A 21,320-nucleotide genomic window follows, 5' to 3' on the forward strand; every position below is an offset into this window, starting at 1 on the left:
TTATTACTGTGACCTCAGTCTTTCATCAGAGCAACACGTATTTCAATTTAAGCCATATATCTTCACTACCATAACAACAACTCTTAAGAGTTTCTCAATTTTTTTTCAGTGTTTTTCTTTCATGCGAGCTCAGAGGACATCTACATTTCAGCTTAATTCCTCCCTGCTTCATCTACACACAGCTGAGGTAAAATTCAGTAAGCCATGGCAGCGCTTGTCTGCCCCTCCAGTGACCATTTCCCACTGGCAGTCTGAACGAGCACTGAGGAAATCAGAAGAAAACACAACAGTAATTTTACTGTAGCAGTTTTAACTACTTCTTAGTGTGTTTCACAAGCTTACCTGTCTGAAGCTTCTAAGTCAAAACAGAATCGTCTGTCTATTGTATCTATATTTCTTTTGGTACAGTAGGTAAGGACAAACAGCTCCTCATCACCCTGTGAAAAGAAAGATTTTATGTGCTTAACCTAGTAATTGAAAGCTCCAATTAGCCAGCTGTACAAAACAAGTAAGACAAATTTATATTAAAATAATGGTAAAAGCTATGCTGAAAACTGACGCTTGCAAAAGAATTCATTCATGTTTGCTGTTCACTTCTCTGCACAACAACAAGTTCTGTGGCCATTTATGGGACATAAATGCAAAAGTATCGAGTCCATTTCAGCTGGAACTTTACAGCATGACTCAGTACCACAGTAAGTTGAACTAACAAAAACTATTTTGCCACAAAGATTTTGCACCTGTTACAATATAAGCACACAATGAGTTGTAAGAGACTTCTCCCATTTTTTGTCAGACACAGTGATCAGTGCTTTCTGTAGTAAAGGTTATTGCTACACCAACTAGAACAGTGCTCTTTACTATCTATAACCTGTCTTACAGAAGCATTTCTCTCTTCAAGACCAATCAGCACTACGATCTTTTTTTACCCAGAAATCACATAAACTCATCTGTGAATGAGTTGTATCAGATTTAATCAGGACTAACTGTACATTTTAATTATTTATTGTCTTTTTCAGCATCTCTGACACAGAAGATTGTCACTGAAGGAGTAATTGCGTTGTGGGTTTCCAAATGGGAGGTCTTTTAATATAGCAAAAATGGCTTCAAAAGTGTTTCAGAATGCTGAATGCTTAGACACATACTATATATTATATTAACTAAAAAGGCTTATTACAATTAGAGTAAATCAGGATAAAAAATTCATAGAAGTACTGATGTGATTAAGGAAGCCAAATACCACTAATTTTCAGTACATCAGGTTTTCCAGAGCTTTTGAAAGGTTCTTCCAAGTTCAATACATGTGTAAATATACACGTCCTCAAAATGATGAAAGCTATCTCCCCTCTGCTCAAACTAATAAGATATAATAACTTGATAAAATTACAACAACATGATCTTCATCCAAATTTGAAGACAGGACAAGGTGCTGCATCTACAGGTATATTGACTCAAGCATTATTTTCCAGCTTCAGATATCCTTTTTCCTTGCAACAAAATGCATTTCATCCATATTAATGCATTTATTCAATGTGTCATCTCTGAAGGTGCTGAGTGCCATCAATTCCCAACTACTTCAGAAGGAATTAAAGCCATTTAAAGATCAACAAAGTTTCAGGTCTTGAATATTTCAGATACTATCAAAGATACCTGAAATTACATTCAGTTATCAGTATGAATTATATCCCTATGAAAATCCATTTTTCCAATCCCACTTCTACTTCCTACATCTCTAAAAAAAAATAAAAAATCTAACTGGAGCATGTAAGAAAGAAATTTTTAAGTCTATTATATTTTCCTGATTTATACTTTCATAAGTTAAATGCCTCATGAATAAACCAGATTCTAAATAGTGAAACATTGCATGTTATCGGTACCATGTCCTCTGGTCTTCTAAAAGGAAGCAGCTGGAAAGTCTACAGAATTCCCATCTATTAACCCATCCATAACTTAAATGGCAGAATGAATTGCGTGAGGAAAGAAGAAAAAAAGGGGCAAGGAGGGTAGAGAGGGAGATTTCTTGACACATTTTATCTGACACATCCTCTGATCTTGATACAGGACGAATATAAGAGTGGAATACAAAAATATACTCACAACTTTCCCTCCTGATCTGTGTTCAAATGGGATCATTGTGAACTTCTTTGTCTCTTTCCTATACATGCAGTAGTGCTTCACCCAACTGGAACCAAAGGGAGCGGGTCCTACATAACACAAAAGCATTAAATAAGATGTATTTTTTCCAGCTCCTGTGTTTTCTTCTCCCACTTTTTAAAATGATACTTCAGAGCCTAACAATTAACTCCTAATAATGCAGTATTTAAAACAAAGGTATGAATTAATAATATAATACAACATAATACAAATGTTAATAGGTGCTTACTATTCTAAAAACTGATAAATGTAGTATTTCACATTTATGCTTAATGACAATTGTAAAGAATTATTACATATCTTTGTTTCACTACTACAGACAAAATAATATTTCCCTATAAAATAAACACCCCTTGGAAACTTTATTTAGCAGAACATGGAAAGCTAGATTTACACTTGGTAACTTGAAGCTAAATAACCACAGATTGCAACCTGTGTTGCAAGTTCTACACTATCTACCGATTAATCTACTGATTAAGGTCTGATCACAACTTCTGAAACCTAAAGTCACTTCTAACTACTTAGCAGTGCACACCCTACATAGAATATACACACTTAAGAGCCCAGTTTACTGCATGGAGTATTGTTGAGATTTGCATCATGATGTTAACTGTTCAAACTTGGATTCTGACCCTACTTATCTGCTCACTTCTATCAATTCCCTTTTCCTAAAAAAGGTCTGCAAAGGAATCTTCTCCTTCTATAAGGGCAGACATCTTAAAAATATGACTTAGGCAAAATGTTTAAAAAAAGATTACTTTGTTGTCATTCCTTGAGCAGCAAGTGCTCTGCATTTGGCTTTTTTACTAGCGTGAGAAAGATTTATAATTGTTTGAAGTATTGCCAGGATATTATTTGTGAGACATACACCTTCATGGCAAGATTTTTAACAGCAGCTACCTAACATATGGCCTGCTTTATTTGACTTTATGATCACAATTAGGTACTGAGAGCATATCACTGAATCAAGGAAATGACCCTCAATTTCAGCATACTAAACTAGCCCAATTTTCAGTGGCTCATTTGACAACTCATGTTGTCTGACAAAAAAAATGTTTGATAGTTCTAGGGGAGGTCATTAGTAGGGGATTAAAAATAACATGAAATCCATTCTTTGGTCAACTAAAACTTCCCCAAATTCAGACACGTTTACTAAGAACTGTCACACTTTCAGTTCCATGTCCTTTTTATGAGCCACAGTAACACTTGATTAGAGGCTTTGAACATTTACTGGGATGACTGTTTAATAAACTGTAAACACTTTGCTTCTTTCTGTTACCTGTAGAAATAAGACTTGCCTATATGCACAATATGGGCACTATGGAATACAAAATACACCTTACTTTTTTCCTGTACATAGAGGTAGCCTTCCATCGTGAAGTGATTTGCTCTTTTATGCTCCTGAGGATTCCTTCTGATCTTGTTCATCAGCTCCTCTACCTCTGACCTTGTTCCTTCAAAACGATTTCGTGTCTAAAAGACGACAGCAAAAGCTCTTTAGTAATGAGAGTGGAAGAAGGAGTTACTCTTTCTGGCAGATAGGAGTTATAATCATGAAATGGGTTTGCATGGTAAGGTTTTGGTGTGCAGGGGTGCTACAGAAGGGGCCTTTGTGAGAAGCCGTCCCCCCTGCACCACTGAGGGGGAGAAGGCAGAGAAAATCAGCAGTAGAGCTAAGCTTGGGAGAAGGGAAGGGTGATGGAAAGGTATATTTAAGATTTGGGTTTTATTTCTTGTTACCCTGCCCTAATATGATAATAACTTAAACTGACTTTCCCCTGTCAAGTCTGTTTTGCCTGTGATGGTAATTGGTGAGTGATCTCTCCCTGTCCTGATCTCAACCCACAAACTCTACAGCTGAGGAGGGGAGTGACAGAGCAGCTCTGGTGCTCACCTGCCATCCAGCCAGGGTCAACTCATCAAAAATAACTATAAAATGAGAGAATGACTCAGGTTATTTTAGGACAGTCAGTGCACAATTTCCATATATATTTACTCTCTGGGTTTTCTGATATGCTTCAAAATTAATGTATGGTTTAGATATTGGCTGCTATGACTGTGGAAAGCATACAAAAAGTGCCAGAGTAGATTTCTAGAACAACGTGCTGACCTGTTCAGAAAGAAGGGAAATACTGAATGCAAAATTAATTTGAATATTCAAGTTTCCTTACAGAAATATTACTACAGATACTGGCTTAATTCCTGATATTCTTACTAGTTCTCAGGAAGTAGAGGATTTTCTGTGGTTTTTGAGGAAGAAAAAAAAATGATAGGAAGGTGATCAACATATACATGCCAAATGTTTTGAGCACACACATGCAGAAGCAAAAACAAATCCAAAAAAAACCCTGAAAGTCCAGTTGATTATTATTTCTGAATGTCACTCCCAAAGTCAGCAGGCAGTCAGAAAAGATTTATTAGAACATTAATAAAAACAAATGGAAAGTAACCATACAATCCACGAATTATACAATGGGACTACACAAAATAAAAGAGCAGTGCACACCTCACACAAGAAACTCTTCAGTTTGCTCTGAAAAACACTGATAAGTGGCCAATGAGCAAATAAAACCAAAACAATCACTGTAATAACTCATTTTCTCCACATATGCACCTGTCCAAACAGCAAACACTGAAAATACACATTTAAATTCTATCAGGTACTCTGCCCAGCTGGTACATGTGTTTTGAGGAAAGCACATACTTCCAGATGTATGCTTATGTGTCTTCTTGTTTCCTGAAAGCACCTTTACTTTTCTGAAAACGGATGAGCTTCTGAAGATGTTGCCTCACCTATTTTATTTTTTCCCCAGGATAAGGATACATTGACACGAGTATAAACAAGCCTCAGTGTTTGTATATAGACAGTTCCAACACCATACTCCTGACTGGCCATCTGTACATGCAGATTTCAGATTTATGTGTAGAAGTTTATTCATGGGCACAAATACAGTCTATGCAAGCAGATCTGAGCAGCCACCCATATCCACATGTTTTACAGAGGAAAGCTGAAGATATTCGTTAGGTGATGACTAGAGAAAATGGCCTATCTTATCTCCAGGCAAAACAACTGCTCTAAACTCTTCCCATACCCATCATCCCAATTTCTGCTCACATCTGCTTGCAAATTTTGGAGTTAGACCCTGCCCATAACTAATTTCCAAGGTTCTCAACAATTTTATAAGCTTCTTTTCATAATTTCCTAGAAGAGCTGCATCAAAAAACACATTCTGTCCACAGGACAAAGGCAAAAAAATTGATAGTGACAGACTATTCATACCTAAACCTTCCTGACTGAGCATTGATCACTTCAAGGTTAGATACTTTAAATGATCCTGCCAGGGCCTTTGTCCAAGCTGTGCAGCAATCACAAATTCAGATGTGTAAAATGCATCCTGGGAATGGTGGGATGAAGCACCATGGGCTCCAGGAACCTGAAGGAAATTTCTATCTTCCTTTTGTGCTATGACAAAGCTGAGCTTAACCAGGAGTCAACCACAGCTGCTAAACCAGTGTGGCTATGCCCCCTCTTCCCAGGGAAGGTTTTTTAGCAAGGAGAAGTCCTGATAGTGCAGCAGTATCTAGTTGGAGATGTGGGGTTCTATAAAAGAAGACTTTTGGAAGAATCAGCTTTCTAGTGCTTGGGCTGCAAGGCTGGGGTGGGTCTTTTTGGTTCTTTCATTTGGGGGGGCGCAGAGGGGCAGTGAGGGGAAAGCAGGGTATGGGGCAGCGTGGGCAGAGGAAATCCACAGCATAATTCTCAAAGTAAAGACAACCTGAAAGAAAGGGAAGGCAATTACTAGAGCTACACTGGCAACTCTCAAATCACTCTCCATATCCAGTTAGGCTCTCCATGCTGAACCTTGTACCCTTCAATTTCTAACACATCAAGCCAGTGTTCTGCCAGCAGCTCAGCTGTACCATAGCCAAGCCTCAGCTCATTTTTCCCTTGGGAAGTTTTGTTCAACACAGCGGAGAATGTACCGTGCCCTCTCGTGATCTTTTCAGATGCTTCCTTCTATTCTCCTCTTACCTCAAATAGTTGTTAATCCTTGTCCTCCTTTCTTTCTACAGCTTCTTTCTATCTATTCAAAACATTTGAGCTGTAATGTTCAACCTCTTTAGAATTTGCTGGGGCACACTGTAATACCATTCAGCCAATTGGAACTGCAGCTGTTGAGATTAGTTTACTTTCTTAACGCTCATCACTTCTTCAGATCACTTCACTGGCTCTTTTCCATCCTTAATCTGAAATCTAGCTCTTCAAAACCATATCACAGCTTCTCTCTCATGTTTCATTTCTTGCCCATCTTGCATCACCTCCCCTCTATCCACTGCAGCTCCACGCTGCTCCTCCCTCTGTCAAGCTAAGCATACAAAAGAAGCAAGTCTGTCTTAAACTTTCCTCCAGAAGCATTGACTTCTGCCACAAAAGTCTGCTTATGAAGTTACCACTAATCAGTTCCCCTTCCCAAACCAAACAACAGCTCAAAAGGAAACTTGAGACTTAAACATATGGGAAGAAAATTAAAGGAATGGTACCATGACACATGAATCACGTCACTATGTGTTACAACAACTGTAATCCTCTCTTCCGCCTTTCCGCCTCCCTGCTAGTTAAGCCATTTCTAAAAACAGACTGCCATCTCCAAGAAGTAGTTTCTGTGCCCAGATGCCCTCAGAGGTCAACAAAGCAGATGCACTATCAGGAACTGATTGTTTGCAGTAAGGTACATGGTTTGCTTCGTACCAACAGGCACATGCGAGTTCCTCTGAGAAAGTCTTATTCTTCAACAAATCCCAAGGAAGAATATGGACCACCTGAGTAGTGACTCTGTCAGTCCCATTGTTTCAGCCTGTCACCTTGCTCCCTGCTCTCCCATTCCTGACCAGATCACACTGGGCAATCTGGTAGGAGGGTACAATAAACTAGCAGTGGCCCCCTTTAGCCTGCCCTTGAAGGAACACATCGTTTTGTCACAGACATCACGGGTGCTAACACCAAGATGTTCCTCGCCTGAAAGGGCAGCTGCAAGACAAATAGAAACTCCAAGTCACACACCTGGCAGAGATACCAAAAAAGAAAAAAAAAAAAAAAGAAAAAAGAATTCTCAGCTATTTTTCTTCTCTTTTCTTAGCTATGGATAACAGAGTCCTATCAAGGACTTTCAGACATCACCACCACACACTCGATTTCAAAACACACCTAAAATACTGAAAATCTTGGCATTTCATTACCCAGCCTCTGAATTCTGCAGTGCTGCATGCATTTTTACAGACTTTATCCATTTTTCAACTCTTTCATGATAATCCTTGTGCTATTTCTCTATTAAAAAAATAAAAAAAGGAGAGGGGGCCTTTTACTTGGTGCTTATTTATTTACAATACTATTAGAAATGACAAAAGAACTCGCTGGAATTAGCAACGATTTGCTCAGTGATGTGGCTGATTATCCAGGAGATGGCACCATATCCCCAAAGTTCCCAAGCAATGCACTAACACCGCGGCAAGTATTGGCAGTACAGATACTGCACATGCAGCAACCTTAGAGGGTGATTTTACTCACATAAATAGACTCAACTTACATTTTGTATATTTATCTGCAGGGCCATTTTGTAATGATTGAAGTCTTTAGCAAGTTCATATCCCTGATGATAGAAAGTGAACAAACCCTGGAAAAACGACAGCACCTGAAACAGAAATACAACTTGTTAGAACGAAAAACTCCATTTCCTTGTATACAATTGCTGCATACAGGCACTTTTGGGCAGTCCTGCCTCTGGAATTTCACAGCTGATCTCTACTTTCCTTTTGACCACAGGGAATGTATATTCCTTATCTCCCAAACTTTCCTATTTAACGTTTTCCTACAGGTGGTCTATACCAATGATGTCTGGAATAAATGTTTGTGCACAAGGATCATCCTGTCTTTTAGTCACCATTTGCCTGGTCATTCCTCTCTCTACTAATGACCATGTGGAGATGACTTTCTAGTCAGAGTCATCTGGCTTGTTCAAAGAAGGAAGCTTTCCATCCAGTAACTCCACCCATCACTGCTTTTTTGTGCACAGGTCTGACCTCCTGTCAGCATCAGCAAATGATCAACTTTGCAGTTTCTGACTTCAGCACCTCAATTTAAAAGAAAGAATGAGTTATACTATGCTGGTACAACGTGCAGTCCTGTCTAACTCTCCCATTTGGTTCAGGCTGTTGGAAAGAAGCAAGTGACACATGAAGTAACAACTCTCTAAAGAGAACAAACCAAAGAACCTATTTAATAAACTCTGAAGTCATATGCAAATAAACAGTTTTCAAAAATGCTAAAAACCACATAAAGTATTATTAAGGGAAAAGGGAATAAGAATTTGGTACTAAATTTCAGCTTACTACTCTAGTGTAAACTGTAAATCCAAATTAAGCAACATGAAGTTCAGCCCCATCCAGAGGGAGTTTTCAGAATTGAGAAGGGAACATGTTTCTAACACATCATTTGAAGATTTGTTACTCTAGCGTGGCTCTGAGGAAACTTCAAATGGTTTTTAACATAATAACCAAATGAAAAACTATTTAGGATTTAAAAAATCTTTTTTTTTAATTAACAAATAAAAATCCAACACAATTTTTTAATGCTTTTTTAAATGCTTATTTTCCACAGCATTTTTCTGTTCCTTGAACAATGTTAATATAAATACAGCAATTTATTCCCCCTTAGGGATTTTAGCAATTTCTTCACACAGGGATAAACTATATCAAAACAGACAGTTCTTATAAGCTCCATAATGACCAACTACTTTGACTGGAGTCATTTGGAACTTCTTTCATTATTATGCTAAAGTAATTGTATCAGAATAAAGGACAGACTTGGCACAAAAAAACAGACTTCAGAGCATGAGCAAATTAAACACTTATACAATCCATCTCCCCTTTATCTCAGTATTACACCTACTGTTCTCTTACTGTATGATAAATTTCATTTATACTACAAAGCTAATGCACATTTCAGAAAATTTTAGAATAAGCTCTTCTCAGAGATTTAAGTAAGTCTGGTTAGTGCACATAAGATTTTCACCTAATTCAGTGAAACCCCTTGATTTCTACCCAGATTCAATTGCAAGTGATTTTTAAACATATCAGGCTACCAAATAATGGGCTTTCTATAAAGCAGCATGCTCAATTAATTTAAATCTGCAGTTCTTCCCTAGCAGGTCTCTAAGTCCTACATTCATACTGAAAATTAGATTCCTTACATTAGTCAGCAATTATTATTTCATGGGTAAAAAAAATCCCAATGCAAGAAGCCTGATACCAACCTAATCTTGAACCCTCTGTCCTATCACACATGGTAAATTGAGGGGTTTGCAGTACAGCCAAAGGTTTCACACATTTTCTGACAATCTGCATCAGTGGTTCCAAATCCGCTGTAATTACTGAGGTAAGCTTTGAGGTGCCTGGTTATCTGTATCTATACCAGCAATTTGTGCAGATGTAACAAGTTGCTTTAAATTCTGCTAAGTCACACAATTGCACGTGTTTTCCAGAAAACAGAGCTTGGCTGTTGCCCACTTGCATTCCTTCTCAGCCTACCCCTATGAAACACAGTGTAGGCTGAAGTCACTGGTACTTACAGGTTCCACACACTCAAATTTCTTCCGCTCCTGTATCTCTTGCAACTTGCACACATACTCAAGGGACAGCTCGTAGAAGTGTTTTCTGTTCTGCTCCACTAGGTTATCAGCCTGCACACAGAACACATCCAATGATGTTTCAAAGGCATTTGCAGACAGCTTCAAGATGACACACACAGAGCGTACAAGTGGCAAGCGGATAAGATAATTTTCTCCAAATTGGGATTTGTTCCTTTACAATACAGATAATTCATTTACTTTGGAACTGCAGCAGCAATTCCCTTTTACTAGGTAACATGTTGTTTTGAATAATGAGGCTAATTTTTTTAGAAAAGTTCCAATAACACCTCTTTAAGCTTCTTTTCTATGGAATCCAAGCCAGATATACAAGAGCAGGAACTTGTGCACTGCTTTAATAGCATTGCAAAAGTCCCTCCCTAAACAGAGAGAGGGAGCTGGGAGCATCCTCCATTATAAAAGGGAGAAATCATCTCTCCAGCCAAATTAAGGAAGAAAATATTGTCTTTGAAAACTACATTGCTGGTACTGTAAGTTTTACTCTATAACCCAAATAACTGCTGTAAGTAGCTATAATGTTACTGTACCCATGCCACACCTGTGCCCACTCTGATTGGCAAGAAATGCAATAGAAAAAAGTTCACTTTTTGGTACAACACAAGTTTCCACAGAGCATCAAATATTTTAAAATGCAGCCTTTACTAGCTGCAGCTGATACTTAGCACAGCTTGGCTGGAATGACAACATCATATTGATGGTGAACAGTTACTTTTTCAGCTGCCATCCATCTGTACAAAAATATTTAATTTTCCAGCATCTATGTATTATTTTATGAAGTTATTATTAAAGGTACATGAGGCCCTTCTTAAACTTAAATTGGGTAATAGAAACTTTTATTAAAACACATTAAAGAAAGGCTACAAGGGGTTACTAAAAGTAACTAACACTTAGTCTTTGCCAATGTAATGATACCAAACGTTTCTACACTAAATTACAAAAGGAAAAGGAGAAAGGGTTAGGTGAAAGGACCAGACTTACTATCATGGACTCTCTCTTAACTGCTGAGACTATATCCTTCAGGCAGAACAGTGACTGCTAAGCTTTAAGAGGATAAGTCAAATCAGCTTTAAGACAGTTTTGCCTTAAGACGTGCTTGGCTTTACTGCTCTGTGCTAGAAGTCTGTCAGCAGTTAAAGGGGAATAACCACAAATACCATTAAAAAAATAAAGCTCTGATATATATATATATCAGTAAGCAAATGATATATATATCAGTAAGCAAGCCATGCCACTTCAATGTATTCTATAAACCGTGCACCTCGGCAATTGTTTGAGTTGTCAGCAAAGCTTCTAATGATATAAACATGATATACATATATATGTGTGTGTATATATGTATATATATATATGGCCACGACACCATAGAAAAAGATTATAAAGTGGGTCTACAAGGACATTTGGCTCATCAACTGGAAGACTGCCCTATATACCCCAAAGCCCCACGTAAGTCCGTTCCTGTCTCTCTTCTTTGTTTTTCAGCTGTGTGGTTTGGTTGCCTCCCCACGCAACCCAGAATACAATATTCAGCACAGCCATTTTATTGCTTCATCTCAATTCCCCTGTAAATAAATTATCACACCTCTCCTCAGTTTTTTGAGGCACAAGCCTCGGGGTGCACCCAGCAAGTTCACTCACTGTTGCATTGTACTTTGTGTGTTACTGAAGAAACACACAAATAAGACACAATAAAACAGAAATAAGACTGTGTCTCACTGAAATTATAGGAATATCCCTCCACCAACAGAGTCAAAGACTGTGTTAATCTAAGACACACTCCAAATCATGGCACGTTATTCAACAAATTTTTGTCAAATTTATCCCTGTATCCTTTATTTACTCCAGTCAGGAACTGACACAACCAGCCATATATAATACTAAATTAGGAAGCTCCAGTGCAATTATATACACCTATTCTTTAAGCTTGAGCAAGAGAGTGCTTTCTATTTAGCACTCTGACAACATGCTGCAAGGGCCTTTTTTTTCCCCAAATGCTTATACATTTATACTCCAAAATTAAATGCACAAATGAAAGAGCCTGACTGAAGACTTTAAAAATTTTTGTTCATGAAACTTTCAAGGACATTTGAAACAAATCTATTTGCTTATTCTAGACTTTGCACAGACTTTAAAGCTTCAGACCATATTTTATACGGCTTCAAAATGCCTCTTGCAGGTATTTTGTATTTTTCCATTGAGGTTAGGTCTCATTTTAGATTTGATATTGAGAACCGTATTTCATCAAGATGTCACACTTAATCCTTTATCATTTTTTTCTGCATCAAGTTCTTTGGCAGCTGATCAGTTTGATAAAAGTACAGGTCCTGATGCATAAGCAATGCCCAGTAACTTCACCAAGACAACTCAATTCCCCAAAAGACACTTGTTTACACATCTGAGGGCCTATGTTACAAATGCAGTAGGGCAAAGTAACATCCTAGTGAAACTTGAGAGCAATCAGAGTTTTTAAGTTCTTAGATAACTTTGTCAGTTACATTAACCATTTTTATGAAAAATGGTATAGACCATTTGGGATGGGGTAGAGGGCAGGGAGAAGTGTTATCTCTGAGGAAGACATTGGGGTTTTTTTATAGTCTAAGCATTAATAATTCTGACATAATTACATTTATCTGGGGAAAAAAAAATCCTTCTGGCTACAGCAAGTCTCTGCAAGATTTCTCTGCAGTCTTCTCACACACTATTTGTTGTTGTCCCAGCAATATAAACTATTACAAGTAAGTATGACGATAAAAAACCCAGAGGGACAAAAGGAATGCCAGGCAAAACAGATCTGGTTTTAAGTTATAAATTGCCAACAGATTTTTTTGTAGCATTACTCAAAAATTCCCCAAACAAATCTTCAAAATGTGAGAAAAAGCACAAACCCACTTTTATTCAGGAACAGAGGTCTTGCTGTGCTTTGCATAAAGTATTATCACAGGACACTTAGTCAATACACTTAGCCAATTACATCCATGGTAAAGCCTGATAAGAAATATAGAGTTTTTCACCATATGTTTGCATTTTGCTATTGCCTTAATTATACATAAAAAATAACATGATGTTCATTGCTTCATGCACACACAAAGCCCTTGATTCAGAAAATGGCAGGGGTACATCACTAAGTTCAGCATATACTACTGATTTTCTCACCAACCTTTCCAGTGGAAATTTATTTTTATTTTACCACTATGAATGCTGGTTTTACATTTGCTTATTATACTTATTCAAAAGCCTTTAGCTTGAATAAAAATAGAGAGGTAACAATACCTCTTGTAATTGTAGCTCTTTCTTCTTAGCTGACAAATTCAAATGTTTTTCTAACAAACTGTAGTTCTTCTCTGTCTCTTTATCAAACTTCTTCTTTTCCTCCTACAACAGAAACGAAGTAGCAATGATTTATATATAAAAAATAAGACTCTTTCTTTTAAAATTCTAGTTAATCAGAAACAAAGAGAAAAAAACTATCATAGCTCCGATAAGTAAAGGAAGGGATGTTTCCATCTCATTTAAAAAATTAATTTAAAGGCTAACTTGAAATGAAATCCCATTGTATCATTATGGTGTAGCTTATCACACAGATGCTTACATCTTTAAAGTCAAAAGAGCAAAAAACCAGACCTCTTTCTGATTTATTGCATTTTTCATTACTTTCAGGGATCATTCACACCACCTTGTTTTTGAATAGAGATCTTAAATGGAACTATTGGATTCCCTGAAAAAAAAAACAACCAAAAAACCTTTCTAAAATTGACAGGGGGAAAGTTCCAACAGTTCAAAACCCAGAGAAAATACACCTCCATATTCCACAGGATTTCTTGACTTTAAAGCCATACAACGACCTCTCCGCTGAATTCTTGTTCCTACCAGTTTTATTGTGCACAGGACAAAAAAAAAAGACTTTTTAAAATAAAGAAAAATATCCATAAAACATAAAATCATACTAGGAAAAGAAAAATTCTCACAGACACATACGAATATCATTTGCACATGCAAATCCATTTCTCTGACCACCAAAAGCAACATACTGGAAGAAGGATGGTCAGCAAATATTTCTAGGAAATCTGAGTTCCTGGATCTAATTTAGTAGAAGACATTGTAAAACAAATTGTTTCCTCAGTTCTAATTTCCTAACAGTGTGTAAAGGTAAAAATCAGTATTGATGAATTCAACCAACCAGTTTTGAAGCTATTTTTACTATATCTAATTGCAGTAGAAAATAACCTCAAATAAGTAAAATCAAGCACTACGTATTCAAGAACTGACACAGATTTACTCATCAGAAAGGTACCAGTTCAATCACAATATTTTTCTGTCAACTGTAGTTTTGGAATTTAATTTGTATGTATTCTACCCAAAATCCTGGTTAAACTAAACAGACATACTTGCTCTTTTTTTTTTTTTCTCTTAACCTTTCACTTTTAATAATATTATATATACACTATAAGCAATACACATTTTTGTTCTCTGAACCATTAGATTCTGAAAATGGCATTTTATTTAAGGGAGATGTAAGATGTTTAGGATTGCTTCTCAGAAAGTGCTTTTGCAAAAAATGGTGTTTTTTCCCTCCATTATGAGTCTAAGACCTTCCTGTAAAAAAGGAGCCACAATACTAGTTATCAACTGAGAAATATTAAGATATATAGATGATATCAGTGTGATCAGACATAACACATTAGCATTTGGAGAATTAGGAAGAAAGTAGAGTGTGGGGTAGGGGTGGATCTCTGTGGTTTCCATTGATATGGTGAATATTTGAGTGCTGCCAGAAAAAAAAAAAGAGTTCTCTTAACTTTTTAATAGGCAAAGCCAGAAACTTTACACAAGTAGTTTGGGATTAGAGCAATAATACCTTTTATTGAGGGGTAATTGAATAAGATATCTCAGCTTCCAGCACTATGGAGTTAAACTTTTATCTTATTCTTTTTCTTCTTAAGCCTAACTCAGACCATTTCATCAGTGGGGGATGTAAGATACAGGAAAATCTGAGGCAGTACATTCAGATTTTAGTTTGTAATGGTAGCGTATAAATCTTTCCTAAAGTAAATACTGCACAATGTTCCAGATATATTTCACCACTAGGTGCCATAACTTCGTTTTCAGAGCTAAGTAGTATTATATTTCCAGTGTCAGTGCTTTGATTATATTGAATAAATATTCAGTTAAGAATATTCCAAGAGCTAAATATTTTTAAAGGATATTATACAATTATGTAAGACTGTTCTATTTAAAGGTCAAATTCCGTCAAAAAAAAAAAAAGATCACAAATAATAGCTACAGCTTCACAGAAACAGCAGGGACACAAGGAATGAAACATCCATCCAAGAAAATGGATCCAATGTCAATGTAATTTGCCTTAGAACCATCAGGAACAAAATCCTGACTAGGAAATGAGTGAAGATATGAGATAATTTAAAGCATTAGGAGTTCTCACACCCAAAATAGCAATGCTCTTTAACAGCAAAAATACTGCTGAAATAATCCATTCATTAAACAGCTGCTTCTGTGACAATAGGTTACATTTAGAATGAATTTTTTCTTCCCTTGGTCCCTCACAGACTAAGTTTTCATTGTATGTTGGTTGGGTCATCTAATATACTTCTCTCAAGTCCATAGAATTACACAAAGCTCGTTGTATTATTAAACTGAAAGGATTTATGCTGAACAGAGCATTTTCAATTCATGAACACTGAAATCATATGCAGAACATGCTAATCATTCCTGCTAAACTCAAAATGTATACTGCTCTTGTAATTGAAACATTGTCTTAGCTATTAAATATCACTGGTAATTACATCATTATTATAAAATAAAACATGTGCAGGTAGTTTGAAAATGTAGTAATTGAGTTTTGCAACAGAAAACTGTAATAAATAGCTGGGGTTTTTTTCTTTTCCTTTTTTTTTTAATAAGCATTTAAATTCCTCACTGCAAGAAGGAAGATAGGTACGAAAAGGTCAAATTTGTCCTTGTTACTTTTATCCAAAGCTAGTCTTTATTTAATACATGAAGTTTACTGTGCCATTTTTTTAAAATATACACAACTTCGTGACAATCTTAAAAAAACTACCACTTTCACCAAAAAGAGGAACTTTAAATGAGATCTCATCTTTAAGCTCTCCATCCCTATTTTTTCCACTCACACAGAGACAATGAGTTATTTATGCAAAAGAAAATAAAAATAAAATAAAGGCAGTTTTCACTTTTCAGGTAGCAAAAATGCAGTTAAAGGTACATGATGAGCAAGCTCCTTTAGGTAGTTAATATTTTTCAGCCTTTGTTGTGCAACTGCAAGCAAATACAAGGCAGAACAGGATTACCCATTAGGAAGGGGGGCAGGTTGTTAGCAGGATTGTTCCTATTCCAGACATAAGAGATAAGAGAGGTGACAAGAAAGAATGGAGAAGACACATTCTTCTCTTCTTGAAACATTCCATTTGTTTCTGAAGCAAGTTCTCAAAATAGAAACAAAAAAGTGTGAATACATGAAATCTAAACAGTATGTTTCTGCCAATTACATGTCATTACTGCAATGCAATCCAAGTAGAGAAATTAAACAAACTTATAAAGGCAACAAGGGACAAACCTTTACAGCTCCTAGCTGCTCTTTCCTAAATCTTTCCAAAGGTTTGATCAGAGTTTCAGTAACACTGAGTGCCTAAAGAAAAAAAAGCATGGGTTAGGTTTCCATAGCCAGACTGACAAGTCACTTTAGCATCAGCAATAAAAAGAAAAAAGGAAGCAAGCTCCAGGGTAAAATAACAGAGAAGCATGCAAGTTAGGAGTCCTAACTCAAAAAAAAAATCACATCTCTTGAGTTCATTCAAGCTTTCAAAATTTCAATCCCTTATTTCAATCCACTATCAGGAAAATTAAATCTAAAACAAATGCAGGAGTTTCAGAAATTTCAAGGCTGCAGCCAAACTTCAACTGTTTTCTTTGTGCCACTCTTGCAGATCAGGTTGATGGTCTCAGTGACTGAAGATCAGAATGAGACGGAGGACAAATCACTTTCATTTGGTTTCTGCAACAAGAAGCACTACAAACATGTTGAATTGAATACTGAATAGCAAATAATAATCTCTTCAGACACAGTTAAAGCCATTAGGCATTGATATATATTTCCAAATATTTACAGTTCAGTACATTAAGAAGACCTTAAGTTAACCTAAGTTACAAAATCAAGAGATTCAAAGTCAATAAACAAGAAGTTTATTTGACAGGGTGAGCATTCACCAGTGCACTTACAATATGTACAGCCTCATAGCCATACTAAAGAGAAAGAAAAAGGACACTATTCCATCATACCAATGATGCCTAGGACTGGGCTTAGCACAGCCACTGGGCTAAGATGCCAGGAGTTCAGGCAGAGTTCCTTGCAAGCTGCCCTGAGATACAACAGAAGGCTTTCTCTCTTTTTCATCCCCTTTCCCCCACCCCTTCATAGGTGAAAAGCTTCAGATAAAACATCACAGGCTTAATCTAACCTTCTGGAACACTTCTGAAAAGTTTTTATCATAAAACACACATGGGATGTACTGGAGATCTGGCACAACACGAATCTGCACACCACTGTCTGCTCCCACCCAACCCTGGAGCCATGCAGGGATTACTGTGGGAGTCATCCTGCCAATTCACTGTAACCAGAGCAATCCACATTTTTCAACAGCCAGGGCAGCTCACTAACCTGTAGCTAACTGGAAACCCAAATATCTGGCAAGTCTGGGCCAAACTGGGTGTTGCACAGTCATCCCTGTAACAGCTATGTCCTAACTTCAGAGTACTTCTCCTTATGGCCCAAATTTTTTCTTTCAGCATCCATTTCCTAATTTTGCCAAAAACACCCAAAGCACCCCTCAGCACACCCTTGGTGGGAGCAAAAGGAAAAGGAATCCTGACAATTTTTTCTTTCAAACGCGTACAAGCAGCACTGGCCTAACCACGACAGAGGAGACCCTTGCAGTAAGCTGGAGGGTGGAGAAGGACAAGCAGCTTCTGCCAAGTCTCCAGTACAGCCAAGAGATATCCAGAAGAGTCCATCCCAAGGCTTTGTGAATACTCTTGGCAGCTGGAGAACCACTAATTCCCTAAACTATCTCCAGTCCCACCAAACGAAGACAGCTGAATGCCCCAAGCAGGAGCTGAACTGTGGTTCTAGGAAGGATTTAGCCCACCCAGCAGCCTGTGCAATATGTACCCTAACTACTCAAGCAGTTAGCAGGAGTCTCCAGGGCAGGTTTTAGAATATTCAGATTTTTCAAATTTTTTCAGAACTTTCCTAGGGGCTGAAATGAAAGAGCAATTTGGGTTTATAATTGGATCGAGCACCAGAAACAGGTCCCTGGGACACAGCACCTGAGGACTGAAAGATCTCTTCTTGCTGACTGCAAGAGTTCTCAAGTCAGAGTGAAGAACTGCTTGTGGAAATCAAAGAATAGTCCTTCTATACTGGAAAACTTCAAAAAGCTTAAATTGGTTCTGCCAGTTTCCCCTCTAGTAACAAAGCAAGGCAGAAAGCTGTGAGGCCTCCTCAGAGAAGAAGACACGAGCTGCCAGGAGGCAGAGCAGCACAGGTACTAGAGTCATTTTAAAGCATTTAAAGGCAGCAACTGAGCACTTAAATGGTCTGAAGGTTAAAAATAAATAACAAACGACAAGTTGCTTATTAGTTGTTTGAACTTTTACTCAAAAGAGTGACACGTAAGATTAACGGGAATTGAACATGTGCTGAACACAAAGTCCGAGTCAAAGAAAACCACAGCACCTTGATGTGATGAAGAAAAAAAGAAGAGGAAAACATTCACAGAAAAGGCTGTGCTTTATAAACCAGCAGAGCTGTCTGTAAATCACTGCTCTGCTACTCCTGTGCAGTACTAACCATGGGAACCACTACAGGAATTTGTTTGAAGCAGAAAATAATCTTTAAATCAAAATGGGATGTTCTCTTCAGCAACTGCCAAGAAACAGATTCCACTGCTGCCAGTGGTATGATATGCCAGTAATTCTTTCATTAAAAGAAAAACAAGCTCCCCCTCCTTCCAAAAAAGACATTTATCATTTTGTGCAACTTAAACTTTTGTTAATAGATGCATCCCCAGATGCCTTCCATACAGGTATTTATGATTTGTCACCCCCTTTGCTTTCTGTGCCTGGGTTACATAACAGGACTCTTGATTATTTCAAGAGGGTGGAGTGAGATTTTGCAGATCTTTGGTCAAACTCTCATGGAGCTTCATACCATGCTCAAACATAAAAATACAAGACTGGTAAGTTCAACAGTGAATTACAGAGATGTTCTTCTGACTGGTAGTGATAGTTAAATATGTCCAATACAAGACTAAACAGAGAGGCATTCCCACTGTTTTCCAGTACTTAGAATCCAGTGCTCGTCATGAAAAGATACAAAAATATGTGTATTTATTTATAGAACAAAAACATTATTTACGCTGCTATTCATTCTTTGCTTATTTATAACTTGGCAACTCAAAACAACATCTTTTTTCCTTTTTTTTTTTTAAACCATGGATAACAGACTAGAAAATAGGAAATAAGCTAAGGATTGCTTGAATATGTTTGTAATTATCACTTGTACCCTCCTTAAGAAATAGGATCATGTTAAAATGTAAAATTTCCAGGAAAAGTTATATTAGGTATTTAAGTTAAATATTCATTAATACAAAATTACTTGTTCCTTCACTTGTTCCTTCCTTTTTCAACTTCTGTCTTGATTCTTAAATTAATTTTCACCACTCTGCTTCTCTAATCAGATTATGACAGGAATGCACTATTTAAAGGGCACAAAAAATTCCTTTCTTTACTTTACATCTCTGATCTGCCTAAATCCATCTGAAAGAAATATATATATTCAATTATAAGGCCTGGCAGGCAAACTATGGCATGTAACTAATAAGTGAATCAATATAAAGAGGTCATGTCTCAGGTAACAGTATCTTAACCAGCTTTATGAATGCCAAAGTCTCAGGAATGCTTTAAGAAATGTTTAACCTGATGTGCACACGTGTCCAGGCAGACAGTCTGGAACTGCCTACACTATTCCTGTTCTATCTGCAACATCTATGGAAAGGTCAAAGAATTACCTTAACTTGAACATAAACCTGGCAATAGCAGCAATAAAATCATCATTGCCATCATCACCCCAGAAGATCGCTGTATCCAACATTTCCAACAACACCCTAAAGCAGGCTTTCAGCTTTGTGTATATCTCCTTATTTCAGATGCCTTCAGGAAACTCCACCTGCTCAGAGAAGTCATATAAAATGGTGCTAATCCTGACTTCTCCAGCTTCATTTCTTTCAAAGAAATAAGCAACAGGCCATAGATTAAGGGGCCCAAACCAACATTTCCTAGTGCAGACTAGGAAAGGCACAGACTAAATCCATCAGCAAGCTCGTTCACAGCTGTTGGGTACCTCCAGTCAAGTCAACAAGATCCAACAGGTCACCTACCAGTCAGCACCAGTCCCCAAAGATGACTCCATTTAGACTGTCACTTCCTCCCTTCTCAGAGGAGTTCAGGGAGACACTGCTTCCCCAAACTCCTCCTACGCACTGCAACCTGACATAAAAGACCATGCTCCAGCAATCAACGCTCCTCTTGCCTTCTCGCCCTCCTGCAGTAGGCAGGAGCACGTCCTCTAAGTTCCTGCTCTCTTTGTAGGGGAGCTTGTCTACTTGTCTTGCAGAGGAGCAAGGCTCCTTGTACAGCCTGCAGAGGAGCAACCATCCACAGGAGTTCTCCCAGTTCAGTCCAGCCCCTGTGGCTAAAAAGGCTAGACCAACCCAAGTTAATCAAAATTTGCTTTTCTTATTAGACAAATGCAGCACTGGCCTCACAGCCTTCACCCTAAAAATGTCCTTAGGCCTCAGCCCTTACTTGAAGCACTGGAAATTACACACTGCTCATCAACAACTCCAGTGGCGAGGTAAATACGCATCCTGACTCTGCTCCATTCTGAACCTAAGCATTCTCCCATAAAAGACAGGTTTACTGAGAAAGAAAAAAACCAAAGCCATAAACATACACCTTCCTGCAAACTGCACAGCAGCACAGTTCCCAATTCACATCCCAAGAACTGGAATGCAGATTGGATGCCATACCTAAACGAGGGGGTTTAGTTTCCCAGAATACCAAGTGGAAAGGTTTATTTGTAGTCAGGGGCAGGACTGTTTCTCCCCTCAACAAAGCACAGAGAGAGGCTGCCAGTCAGTAGGGCAAAGCTCATGAAACTAAGTAAGTGTCAATGAAACTAGATCTGGGAAGGAAGTGTTGCCTTACTGAGTGCAACAGAGAATGCAGAAAGGAAGACATACCTACCAGTGATTCAATAACACAGTAGTTAACAATGCTGCTAAATAAAGAAGTTTACTTTCTAATAAAGAAATTTAGCACCAACAGCTGCACTTCTACTTACAGAGGACAGAGCTCTTCTGTGGTTTTTTTCTA

The 21,320-nt window shown here is 37.6% G+C and overlaps 1 protein-coding gene across 3 annotated transcripts in view; it reads right to left on the reverse strand.

Annotated features, from left to right (window-relative positions):
- ARHGAP10 (Rho GTPase activating protein 10) overlaps positions 1 to 21,320 on the reverse strand; it is a 154,080-nt gene that overhangs the window by 82,263 nt on the left and 50,497 nt on the right. For 2 of the 3 annotated variants that reach the window (XM_051790925.1, XM_051790927.1), the window contains exons 4-10: positions 16,444 to 16,515; positions 13,125 to 13,226; positions 9,780 to 9,890; positions 7,740 to 7,844; positions 3,498 to 3,627; positions 2,098 to 2,204; positions 343 to 437 (exon numbers count right to left, since the gene is read on the reverse strand). In XM_051790925.1, the coding sequence (XP_051646885.1) occupies positions 343 to 437; positions 2,098 to 2,204; positions 3,498 to 3,627; positions 7,740 to 7,844; positions 9,780 to 9,890; positions 13,125 to 13,226; positions 16,444 to 16,515 (722 nt within the window). The remainder of the gene's footprint in view (positions 1 to 342; positions 438 to 2,097; positions 2,205 to 3,497; positions 3,628 to 7,739; positions 7,845 to 9,779; positions 9,891 to 13,124; positions 13,227 to 16,443; positions 16,516 to 21,320) is intronic. The other variant, XM_051790926.1, reaches the window with a different exon arrangement.

This window comes from Manacus candei, unplaced genomic scaffold (assembly GCF_025592945.1).
Source record: "Manacus candei isolate 608988 ecotype Guabito, Panama unplaced genomic scaffold, ASM2559294v1 h1tg000028l, whole genome shotgun sequence".
Taxonomy (NCBI): Eukaryota; Metazoa; Chordata; class Aves; order Passeriformes; family Pipridae; genus Manacus; species Manacus candei.